Source organism: Gymnogyps californianus, chromosome 1 (assembly GCF_018139145.2).
Source record: "Gymnogyps californianus isolate 813 chromosome 1, ASM1813914v2, whole genome shotgun sequence".
Lineage (NCBI taxonomy): Eukaryota > Metazoa > Chordata > Aves > Accipitriformes > Cathartidae > Gymnogyps > Gymnogyps californianus.
Window position 1 is genome coordinate 117,053,698 of NC_059471.1, and position 13,120 is coordinate 117,066,817.

A 13,120-nucleotide genomic window follows, 5' to 3' on the forward strand; every position below is an offset into this window, starting at 1 on the left:
ACAGGGATGAATGCCCATCACCTTGAATCTCCTCCACCAGGTCTCTTCATCTCCATTTGATGCTCTAATTTTCTGCAACGAAAGCTGCCGTTTCATAGCTGAGCGTTACGCAAGGCTGGGCGGGAGGGGTTCCTGACTATTGGAAACTTTCTTTTCCCAGTGAATGGCGGAGGAGAGAGACCACCGTCCCTCCCAGGGCAGACGTTCAAGGTCTTTCTCTCGGGTGGTTTGGAGTCCGCTGCTGAGTGCGGGGCCTGGGCCGCGGGGGCAGTGCTTGCTGCTGCACCTGGGGCTGCGGCAGCGGCCGCTGCTGCACACGCAGCTGCTTCGGGGTGGGATTGCACGGCGGCTGAGGGAGCTCCCGCACCGCCATTTCGCTGTCCGCCTGGCGAGCCTGCATCATTCGCTCCGCGTCTGCAATGACAGAAGGACCCAGCAGTCAGGCACGTATTCAGGTCTAAGAAGAAGTTGAACAGCCAGGGAAAAGTGCTTGGCCCAGGCAAGAAAAAGCCTAATATTGGTCTTACCTGGAAGGCCACTGTCACTCTCAGGTGTTCCTGCTACTCCAGTGGAACAACCAAAAGCACCTCTGCCTGCGCACCCCGGGCAAACCCAAAAGCTTTTTGGCTGCCTGGCTGAGGTCAAGGTACTGTCCTGGTTTCGGCTAGGACAGAGTTAATTTTCTTCCTAGTAGCTGGTACAGTGCTGTGTTTTGGATTTAGGAGGAAAAGAATGTTGATAACACACTGATGTTTTTAGTTGTTGCTAAGTAGTGTTTATACTAAGTCAAGGATTTTTCAGCTTCTCGTGCCCAGCCAGCAAGAAGGCTGGAGGGGCACAAGAAGCTGGGAGGGGACACCATCAGGACAGCTGACCCAAACTGGCCAACGAGCTATTCCATACCATATGACATCATGCCCAGTATATAAACCGGGGGGATCGCGGCTCGGGAACTAACTGGGCATCGGTCAACGAGTGGTGAGCAATTGCATTGTGCACCACTTGCTTTGTATAGTTTAATTCTTTTAGTATTGCTATTGTCATATTATTATTATTATCATTATCATTGTTTTTCATTCCTTTCTGTCCTATTAAACTGTCTTTATCTCAACTCACGAGGTTTTTTTCCCTGATTCTCTCCCCCATCCCAGGGGTGGGGGGGCAGTGAGCGAGCGGCTGCGTGGTGCTTAGCTGCCGGCTGGGGTTAAACCACGACAGGTACCTGGGGGTGTTTAGGGCAGCTCTGCCCCCTCTGTGTTGGGGGAACCGACTTTGCCAGGGAGGCCCCAGTGGTCACCAGTGGACACCCCCAGCCTGAGCTGCTCTGTCCTCTTTTGGAAATGGGCCACTGGAAGGAAAGTGAGATGTAACCCCAGGAAGCACCATCAAAGCACTCTGCCCTGCCACTATCCATGCTGGGATTTCCAGGCACCTGGAAGCCAGAGGTTCATTTTGCCAGCATTAATTTCCCCACATGTAGAAGTAAATTCATGCCAGCTGACTTTTTATCACTGACTCATCATTTCTGAAATGTCAGTCAGCTTAGCTTAGGGATTGAAGGATTTACCTCTTGGGACGCTGAAACGGCCTTAAGCACACACCAAACTGTTTCAAATAGGCTACCCACCCTCTTACATTAGTTCTCATTTTCCCAGACTTCTCTTTTTTTTGATTTTTGCTGAATCCAGACCCAAGAATTGAGGATATGCTATCGCTGCACAGTTGAGGGAGTAATGTATCCCACTCAAACAAGAACAGCCATAACGTAAAATAACAGTCAGATGGCTACGCTCACACCAGCATTGGCAAGCCTTCTGAGATGACATCTCATGGTTGCACTCTGTCGAGCTCTCCCAGAGAACAGGGAAAGTGCTTGCCTGTTCTTCATGGTTGTAACTTCAGGGGAAGCAGGAGGGCCATGGCAAGTTACCCACACTCAGGTGCGGTGAGATTGCACTCCCCTCAGCCAGGGGACGGGTCATGCTCACCCTTGTTGTCAGCCTGACCACTGGCACCTTTGAGGTATCAGCTGAGGTTTCCTTCAGGCATTGCCCTCGCTATCTTGACAAAGACTGCTGTGCTGTACAAAGGAGCTTTTACTCCCCTTTTGTAACCCAAGAACTGACTGACAGAGACTAGCTGTTATTTGAGACCACACAGGAAGCCTGACACAGGGTGTGGGGGCAGGACTTGGAAACAAGCCTTGAGTGCCGAGGTGCTCCCCTGGCTGCAGGGCGACCTCCCTGCCAGGGCAACCTCCCTCCTGCTTTAGCCTCCCCTTCCAGGTGGGCCAGACAATGCTTCCTGAGTGGCAGCTCAGTGTCCTCTGTCCACCCAAACTAGCAGCAATGCCCGGATTGTAATTCAAGGTGACCTCTCCATCAAGACTGAGAGCCCACTCTCAGAGAAGATTCTGGCAGAGTATTTCCTATGGTCTTAAAGAGGCTTGAATTTTGGACAACAGATGAAATCTCTGCCCACTCTGAAAACCTCAACTCTTTAAAGTGCCCCAAGTTGGACATCCAGTGTTGATAGGCCTCCAAGGACACTGTTTTGTGGAGAGGACAAGTTCTGTGAGATGCCTGAGGAAACTCACAGAAAAGCTGAGCCCTTCTTGCCCCTTCTCACTATCTACAGTATTTCCAAATGTGACTAATGATTTCAAGGATCCTAATTTTACACCATATAAATTTAATGAAAAAGATCTGCTGACGGGGTATCTAATTGTATATTTTAGCCCCACGGATGCTCATGACTGGTGGCCTTGGCTGAGCTTTAGAGGAGCAATTCTGCCCCCACAAATAAACAAAAGAGCTTGAGAACAAAAAGTCTTTTGTTCAAAGCATGTATCAGAAACCGAGACTGGCAATGCCAGCCGATCTGCTGAGATTCACCATATGCCAAAACCAGGTTCTTGCTCATGCCAAGGCAGAGAGCATGCTCCTGCCCACAGGGGTGCTGTCAGCAGGAAGCTCTAAGATTTTAGGTGGCTGGATAGCAACATAAAGCCCCTTAAACACTTACCATCACCTTCAAGCCTTTCTGCTTTCTTCTTCCTGATACAATAAATAAGCAAAATCATGAAGATGACAAAGAAGACTGCACCTCCTGTTATGCTTAAGATGAGATAAAGGTCCAGCTGGCCTAGTTAAGAGAATGAAAGAGGATGTTAGAGGGAAAGAAGTAACTTGCATAACGTCTGCCTAGAATTCTGCATTTTCTTCCATTGACTGTAAAGGCAGCTCCAGTGAGAGAGCCCACCCTTTGCCTTTTCTCTGTACACAGCAGAAAGTTGCTGGTCCTCATTGTGGAGAATTTTGATTGCTCCCTGATGGATTCAAATTCTGCAGAAAACTGAAAACAGAGCATTCATGTGTGCCAGCTCATCTTATTTAAATTACCACAAATGCCCTGTTCCTGCTAGCAATGGACCCTTTTAAGGACAACGAGCATCCAGACAGTGCTCAGCATCTAACAAAAATAAACTTTTTAAGTACTTCCTACTGAGCTGGAAACACTGAGACTAGCTTGCCTCATAGTATTTTGGTACTTCCTCTTCAATTTTTGGCTGTACGCAAATTAAAAAATATAGTGAAAAGGATAAGAACATAACCAAATATCACACAGCCTCAAAACTAGAGTTCGGTTTGCCCGCTGAGCAAAAATTTGTATTAGTGTTCTTTATTTTGGCCAGATAAGGTTTGCTGGACACTAGCCTTCCTTTGCCACCTCCTGCTTGGGCAGTCTTCCTGGCATGAGGTGTTCATGCTCGAGCACAGGCGCTGTGGAGCTGAACCCAGTAGAAATGCAGCTTCCTCGGCTCCTTGGGGGTCAAAGCTCCAAAGGAGATGACACCACTGGTACCACCCTTAACATTCACTGGGCATGCACATGGAGGGCAAAGAGTGATGACACCAAGGTCGAGATGTCTGCAGTATAAAGGCCATCATCAGCCTGGGCTGCCCCAGTGATAAAAAAGACGAGTACTCTCAGTGATGTGGTTCTTCTCACCTGTTTTAGCTGCCAGTGTTACACTAAGGTGTATTTTGCCCTTTCCGTGTCGATTTCTCCCAGCTAACTATAAGGGGAGCCCAGGCAGATTCACACATAGTTATGCTTATATGGAAAGTTAGCTGAGCTGAAGGCCATCTGAAGCATGCCTTGCCCGCTAAAGGTCAAAATTCAAGGTGATAAGCCTCGAATGCAGGACCAGATGTTCATGGAGGGCAGCAGGGTTGGAAGGAGGTTTGACTGCAAGCTGAGGGATTTTTTATCTACTATGGAGCTGGTAGAGTCTTGCCACCACACAGAAAGGTCTGAGGGGTTTTTAGTTTGAGTAGGAAGGGTAGTGCTGCATGGGTTTAGTGTTTTTCTGATGTCTGAGAAATGCTATATTTGTACCTGTAAGACCAGTGTGGCAAACATTTTATTTCTCTGTTAATGATTTGAGAAAAAACAAACTCTCCCACCCAACTCACCCTGTGAAAGAAGAGCACTTGTCAAGTGTGAGAAGTGAAATCAAAGTATCTAGCTGATGGGCAATGCCTGCCTATACCAGCAATGCAGGCAGGCCCATGCTTGCCTGGCTCGTGCCCTGGGATGGCCAGCTTCAGCCAGCATTTCCTCATTAAGACAATGTGTTTGAGCTAGTTTGCCCTGCCTTAAACGGACCTAATCCAGCAGCATGTTTTCACACCTGGCTCCAAAGTCCATGCCACATCCCATACGCCAGCCCCTTCCCAATGCTCGCACCAATGGGGCTGTGCAGCCCATCAGGTCAGGCACTCATGCAGCAGAAAACAACCCTTTTTCAGCTATTTTAGGCATCAGGGGGATCCTTCAGGAGGCAAGGGCTGCGTGGGATAGTAGGGGCCACTATATCCCTTGGCTCTTTGCCCTTCAGTCAGCCACAGCAGACCTTGGATTGCTTCAGTAAGGCCTCTATACCTTAAGGCTTGCTCTCTCCCTTCTCACATCGTGGGCTGGGCTGGCCTTGGGACTTGGACTTTTCCTTAAATTTGCTATGGCAGAAATAGCTGGAAATTGGAAATACTGAGCCAGCTCTCAGGAGCTCCCCACTCTCTACTAGCTCTAGTGGGAATCTAGAGCAAGCAAGTGCTTTAAGTGAAGTGCTTGCAGTTAGGTGGGATGAACCCAAGCCCATCAAATTCAAGGACTTTTCCTCAGTACTGCACTGGAAGTCTGAACTTTGAACTGAACACCACATCCAGTGTCACACCAGTATGATCTGTCTCTTGTTTTTGCCTTAACTTTCAAAACTTTTGCAGGGGAGAGCGATGACTTCTTTTGCCCATCTAATAATTTTCAGCATGACTCTGCCCATTTAAAATGCAGTTCCTTCAGTTCTTTTGCTGTGTTTGTGGTTTAGAAAGAAGATGCTTCAAGTGAGTAAGAAAATCCATGGTACATTCGAGCCACACTCATCTGAGCCATGCAGCTCCAAAGCTCAGCTAAATTCTCCATAACCTCTCTCTTGATTTCTAGGCCAAGCTGGAGAGTCCAAGCAGCTTATTTTTCCCCTTGTGAGAGCATCCATCAACATCCACAGGTAGCGGGCAACCACCACCTTCATAGGTATAATCATGGAGAGGAGAAAAATAACATGCAACTGATTTCCCCACCATGAGGATGTAAATCAAGAGCAAATCACTTGAAATCAATGCCATGGCTTCATATACATAGGAGAAGATCCCAAGCCATATTTTCCAAAAATAAGCTGTTAATTTATGTTGTGGTAGCTTGGGTAGTTTTAGACTATCTTACTGAAGTCGACTCTTTGGCTTTGGACTGGTTGACTGACTGAAGTCAACCTTTGGGAAGTACCAATTAGTTTTAAAGGAATAAAGGAAGATAAAAATGAGGGGGAAAGTGCTTTCTGCTGTTTGCGATCAAAACACTTTCAGGCCCACCTCCCTGCTTTCGCCTCTACTTCATTGGTCTACCACAGTGATGGTTGACACCACTGAAGTCTATCAGGATACCTTGACAGCTTTTGGAAGAAGAGTCAGCAGTGATGGAGGGGAGGGAGAAAATGACGGGATGAGCAAGAATCGCTTTCTCATTCATTCACCCCTCAGCCAACCTGATCTCGCTGGCAGCCTGCAGTTTCCCCCAGGAGACTTCACCCCCAGTGGAAGCAGCATTGCACTGCACCCCGGGGGCCTCCCTGCCACCCACAAGGCTCTTGACTCCAGAAAAACCTCTCCCCCTCTTCCAGCCACCCTCAGGCCTCACTGAGCATGGGGGAAAACACCGCTGGCCGCAGAAGAAGAGGAGGAGTGTGGCCCACCTCACATCCCACTGCCCTCGGCTTGGCCTCCCTGCTGTTAGAGCAGGGATGCCGTAAGGGTAGCAGTGGGCCAGGCAGCAGCAGGGTGGGGAGAGTGGAGATGTGACAAGGCTGGGGAATGCCAAGCAGAAAGCATGACTTGCATCCCAGCAGCATCAGCTCCCAGTAACTGCGGCAGTGGTAGACTCGCAATACTGGGTACCAGGAACCATCGATGCTCCTGGCACCTGGACCAGTCCTACAGATACGTGCAACTGCATCAAGCTTTGTGGGCCTGCCCTAGCAGATCCTGGGAAAAATGGATTTTTTTACCTGAGCACTTAATTACTTTTTCAACCATTTTTTCGCTGACTTGGTTCTTAAGAACACATCTGAACTTCCCAGAATATCGTGTGTGCAATTCCAACCTTGTTGCATTCTTTTGGATTTTTTTGCTTTTATCTTGAATCAGTTCAATTATAAATGTTTCATCTTTAGTCTTCTGCTTCACTTCACACTTGACAGATACGGTTTTATTCGTGCATTCAGCACTGAGGATTGGCTGAGGGACAGGCTCTGAAAAAGAAGAGAAAGGACAGGCACGTCTGAGATGATGGTTTCTCCTTTTGAAAAACTCCATCATTAAGAAGAACAGAGATTTAGCCCTCAATAAGCAGTAAGGGAGTAACACCAGCTAATGAGACCAGAGAAGAAGGAAGAATAAATTAGACCTCTACTGCAGAAGTAACACGGCAATAATAAAGAAAATGCAGTATATTAGCCTACATATTTAGCCTAGCCAAGCAGAGCTGCACCACCACGGCTGGACTGCTTTCAGGCTCAGCCTGGCTCACAGCCAGCCAGCCAGGCAGGCGAGGGGAGGAAGTGGTGTTTTTGGGGGAGGCGGCGGGTGGGACGGACTCAGAGCCACAGCCCCCTCCAACTCCGGCCCCAGTGTTTCGGTGCAAATGAAGTCGGCTCTGATCTGCCTGTGGCCATCGGGAGGGATTTCCTCTAAGGCAGGGCAAACAGCTACTTACGATGCTTTATGTACTACCAACTGCACTCAGCTAGCACAACAGCCACAGCATGAAAACCCATCAAAATGGAACAGAAAACATAAACCAGACACCTCTTAGCTCTCAATGAGGTTATGACAGAGAGAACTGATTTCTGTCTCTTTTTATGTCCTGCAAACAGCTAGCTACATTTTGGTTCCAGATTCTCTATCATTGGAAAGCCAGAAAAGCCTGCAGGGCTTTCCTCAACTAGGGTCAACTGGCAGGGACATCAGATGGAAAAAAATTTAATTTCTACCTTTTAGACCAGGTAAACAAAAACACACCAGGGCCACCTCTAGTTATAGGCAGTGTAAGTTACAGAGATCACAAATTTTAAAGCCAATAAGGGCTGCTCATAGAAAATGCAGTCTAGGCTCACACTGTGACATCTGCAGCCACCCTTTCCTCGTTAAGCCCACTCCTCTTCTGCAAGCTCTAACCTATCATTTAGGGGAACATCCCAGTGTGAAACACTAGAGTCCAGGTCCTGGTGATGGAGTTGTGTGATGATATCATCTAAACTAATATTTTTTTGGAACAACGGTTTGTCCAATCTTAGTAACGAAGTATAATCTGGTTGACAAATTACTCTAGCACCCGACAGTTACTAAAGGACTTTACTTCCAAAACCGCATATTGGAGGTAAGGCAACCTCTCTACTGAACAGCAGATGAAATGATGCAGCACATACCTAGGCTGGAACCTTAACCTGAAATTGAACCCAGGACACCCCAATGACAGCTCAGTGGCTTAAAGCATGAGTAAACAGCATCAGACTCTGATGACTTCCTGAATCTGTAGACAGTTTGCAATAATAATTCCTGAAGCAGTAAGACACCCTCACTGCTCAGCAGTCCATTAGCCACGGGGCCTTCCACTGCACAGAAACCCTGGTAAAACCATTCCAGCTGTTGTTGCTGCCTTATCTAGGCATCATTTGTGTAGTGCCAGCTGGTGCCACAAACTCAAGAGGTTGGCAGAGGTGTGCATGCTGGCGGAAGAAGGACAGAGCAAAACCATCCTCTTACTGGGAAAAAAACCCATGCTGCCCTACATCTTAGCGGTCTGGAGAGGTGGCAGCAGCCGTAAAGGAGCAGAATAGCCATCCCCATCTTCCTTACCCATCCCAAAAGCTTTGGACTGCTACCGCTCTGATCTCTCAGGACAAGATACAGCACAGGAATGGAGGCTGCCTTCATGCTTTGAAGCCGTGCAGCTGAAATCCCCATGCATGTCCTTAAGTGTGCTTTGAACAGCACAATCTTCATATTTTTGTGTTATACTACGCAAGGATAGGGTGCAGGAGTCTTCTTCCCCCGCAAATTCAACTCCTATTGTGGTGTATCTCAGGGGAGGTGACTGCTGGCTATTTTTTATGTTAGAGGAAAAATGGAGTGGGACCGCATTGCCTATATACAGGCATTTAGTGCCACCTGGGCTCCTGAGCTCTCCTCAGAAGGTTGGCAGATACAACACAAGGTGCTCACCTTGCTGGAGCAGTAGCTAGAGACCAAAAGTCGTAACTCACTGCCTATAAAATAGCACCAGAAGCACCAGAAGTGCCCAGTGCATCCGTCACAGGCATACCTCACGTAGGTTGCTGTGCTCCCACAAGAGGTTTCTGGAAGCAGGGTGCTGCTGGGAGCACAGCCCTGCTCGCACGGTGCTGCCCCGGCTCCGGGCCTGGGGGGTCCCGGCACCACCTGCGGTGCTGCAGTACGGCCATCCGCACTCACTCTGCTGCCAACACGCACGTGCCCACAGCTGCTTGCTTGGGCACACATAGAAACCTGGTGGCTGACAGGGAGGGGAGCCAGAAAGAAGCAGGGGACCAGAGGGCATCAATAGGAGCGAGAGAAGGGATAAGAGCAGCAGACTGCTGTCAGTGGCAGAAGGAAAGACGTACGTCTCACAGAAGTCCCCCCAAAACAGAAAGGGGTGCAATGAGTAGAAGAGGTTGTAGGAGAGGGCGGGAATACCAAGTCTTAGTTCCAGCTATGCTGGGAATGGTATGGGAAGAGCAAAAACTCACCCTGAACGATGAACATTGTATCTTCTTCTGCCTTCAGTTTTCCATCCCGCTGATAAACAGTCACCGTGTACTTTCCACTGTCCTCTTTCACCACCTGCTCTATTTGCAAAGTCCCATTTAGGAATATCTTACATCTGCACTCATCCTTGTTCACATAGTACTTAACTTTCTTATCTTTTATCTGAAGCAACTTTTTTCTGTCTCTCAGCCATGTTGCATCATATACGCTCCCAGGAGCAGCAGCAGCGATGCTGAGAAGAGCTGACTCATTCACGGCCACGTAAATCCAGTTGGTGACGGAGCCTGTAAAGGGAAGCACAACCAGCCCATCAGCATGTCTCCAGCAGCCCCCGCTGCCACGCTCAGCAGCCACAGCGGTGACCCAAAAGGTTGTCACTTGCTACCTCACTCTGAGTTGCCTAAGCCTCTCTGCATTACTGATGCTGTCTTCTTCCCCTGCTCCAAAGCGCCTCTTGATCGTTCACTAGATAAACATCAACGCCCAATTTAATTCTGAGAGGCAAGGAAGCTAAGAGTCCAGCTTTCAAAAGCTGGCTTTATACTCTGGCTGACTTATTTGGAGTGATTTTGGATGCCAAGATTCATGGCTGCCCATGAACTTAACCCTTCCTGAAAATAAGGTCATTTTGGTCACACGTTTTGCACGAGGCACAGGCTGGTACTTAGAGTGCCCATCGCTGCAGACATCACTGTGGACAGCAAGAACACAAACTAGTAGTGGCCCTGGACAGTAGGATCAGTTCAGCAGTAACAGTGATGGCAATAATAATAATAATGATGATAATAGTGGCCCATGTCAAGCAGTAAGCGAGCGCAAGACACTGAACTGGAGACAGACCTAGTGCTGCCAGCTTGCAGTGCCCCCTCCTCACCCATCCTGGGCACCCTGCCCCACTGGAATATATCCACTTTATTTTCCTAGCACAGGATCACAGTGGGGCAAGTAAGGCAGGGAGAAACAAAGAGCTAACCGCATCCTGTGAACTGATCAGGCACTGGAGACATTAGGAGATAAGCAAAGGTCAAAAAAAATCTTTTCTCTTTGCGGGTCTCCTTTGATGACAGGTCCCCTCTCCAGAACAGGTGAGAGTAGGTGCTTCCCAAAGGTGCTACCAGGACTGGGCAGCACTTAGCGTGTGGCTGCTTGAAGGTAATATTCAGGACGGCCAAGGCTGCTAAGCATCAGTCGCGTTACTACCAGTGGAGATGATGTGCTCTCTGGGCTGTGCCCAGGTGGCATGCCCTCTCCCCTCCCGGCTGCTTCATAGCCTTTGCAAGGCCCAGCTCCGGTGAACCGGGACTTTGGAGTGCGAAGTTTGTCGGGAGGTCACTTCAAGTAAGGCACTGTCTCCACCCCGGTGGCAGGAGGCGGCAGAAAAGTGCTCACAGGTGTCAGGCGGGGTGAGCTGACTGATAACCGAATGTGCACTCAGAGCCACGGCTTATTTCATTTGTCATTTTCTTATGTTCATTCCTCTTCAATTTACAGGATAAAGCCAATCGGCAGGAGGGGATTTCTCTTCACATCACCAGATAGAGCTGATTCTGCTCTAATTTTATATATTTTAAGCACTTTTTCCCCACAGAGAGAAAAACTATGTTTATGCATATTTTTATTACAGTCCTTCATTCCTGGTATCTAGGACAATGATAAACTATATCACAGAGGGGAAACTGAAATCCAGTTGATATTTCATGAAACTAACAATATTAGAGACAATCAAAGAACTAAAATACTGTGCCTCTGCGACAAAAAAATTAATACTGAAGTGCTTCCGGCAATTCACCGCCAGTCTAAGGAGAGGCTGTTATTTCACTATTGCATTTCTTACAAGGTATTTGACATACCTAATGAAATATTCTGAAATCAAGCTATCAACCAAACAGTTTGGGAAACAGCTATCCTCCACACAGATGACACTACAGATTATACCCAACTATTTGAATTCTCATACTTGTTTCTGCTCAGTCATGCACAGGTATCTAGGGCTAGTAATAGGATTTCTTTGCACAACAGATACCATCATTTATTTTTTCTCTCTGGAAGAAAAAAAAAAAAAATCTAAGTTTTCAAGGATAATTCAATGTCATCTCTATGGACAGACCACCTAGACACATCTCTGGATGTTTATCTGATGTCCATAGTCTTGCTAATGGAAAGCTGAGTATCCCACACATATGATACTAAAAATCTGTTTAGCTAATGAAACAGCATTTCTGCTAACGCCAACTGAAATGCGCTCCAAGGGGCAGAAAGATCCAAACTGGCAGCGTAGAGCTCACTTGCAGTCACAAGAAAGTTAAAAGGAAAAGCTCCCATAGTAACTTTAGAGAAGTAAGGAAGTCTTTGAAACAAGTTTTCCATTCAAGGGAATAATCTTCATTTCTGCTAGGGAAGATGTTTTATATATCATGTAAAAAAAAAAAAAAAATCCTTATTTATCTATTAATTTTGTTCTGGAGGAAAAGAAAAGCATTAAACAGCCATACATACAATCTGTAGTGGAATGAACAGAGAAAAAAAAAAATCTATGCATGATTGTATTGTCTCCATCTCTTATAACCTCCTCTAATCTATGAGTTAACACCTTAATTAAGTTTTTAGATTAATATTTTAAAAAATTATGGGAGCAATAATATGCAAAATATAAAAGATGTACGTATTTGCTTGCTGTTTTCACATCTTAGACTTCAACTCCACTGAAGACACTGAGATATATCACTCTCTCTGTTAATATTTATGGAAGAATATAATATGCACTTTCAAAAGATTTCCTCATCTTGATAAGAAAAGGAAATTACATGCAATAATGCACCGTGAACTGGATCTCTAATGTAGTACAAGCTACCTCGAGGGCAGAGAGAAAACTGCATGCTGACATTTCTCATTATACTTGTGACAAATTAAGGCTCATTAACTTAAACCCAAAACTGTTTACAGCTTATTATTATAACTGGAATAGGAAACTCAGGTCCTGCCCTCCTCCCGGCTGAAAATTAAATCAAATAACAATAGCAATTACCCAAAGGTTTTCACTCATTGGGAAAGTGGAACCAGTTTCTTATCAGTAACATCCCACCAAGTTGTAAATGGTTTAAAATGCAATTTTAACAATGCTAGCCCAAAAGAGCAAAAAACAGTAAGAAAAACTCACATTTTACACTGGGAAATAAAAGCAGCAAGCACTTGACTAGGAAAATCCTCCTAAAGTTCATTTTCAGGGTCAAAAAAAATCCAGTGGCGCCTTGTCTAATGATAGCTCCTGGCAGGTGAAAGGATATTCTGCTGTGAGCAAGCAGTTGTGGGACGTGTCGGTACAGCCCTCGTGCCCTCCTCCCCTCCTCCAGCTCTCACCCTAGCACTTCTCGTTTCTAGCACAGGCAGAAAAACCATGGGCAGAAATACCTCTCGATGCGGTGTTTTATCAGGATAGGAAAAATGTGCAGTGACAAGGAAAACGCACACTAAAATGCAGGAATGTCTGTCTACCCAGCTGGAGGGCCAGCCAAGTCCCTCGTCCTCTTCAATGTTCACCTGAAGAGTTCAACTTCAGCATCCACACACCACCATCCTAGTGGGATGGATGCAGTTTTTGAGGCGGGGGGGGGGGGTGACAGGAATCCTTCTGCTCCCCCATAGCCTCATCAGCAGCGAGGGGACAGCAAGCTCAGGTCCCCCAGTGAGGAGCAGGTAGCCGATGGCTGCGGGGCAACGTG

The 13,120-nt window shown here is 47.0% G+C and overlaps 1 protein-coding gene across 1 annotated transcript; it reads right to left on the bottom strand.

Annotated features, from left to right (window-relative positions):
• Nucleotides 1-205: 205 nt before the first annotated feature.
• Nucleotides 206-12,619, bottom strand: CD2 (CD2 molecule). Its single transcript, XM_050915367.1, has 5 exons — nt 12,559-12,619; nt 9,383-9,685; nt 6,623-6,865; nt 3,025-3,144; nt 206-414 (listed from the first exon to the last, which is right to left on the bottom strand). Exons 1-5 carry the CDS (start codon nt 12,617-12,619, stop codon nt 206-208), a joined length of 936 nt encoding a protein of 311 aa, XP_050771324.1.
• Between the last annotated feature and the right edge of the window lie 501 nt (nt 12,620-13,120).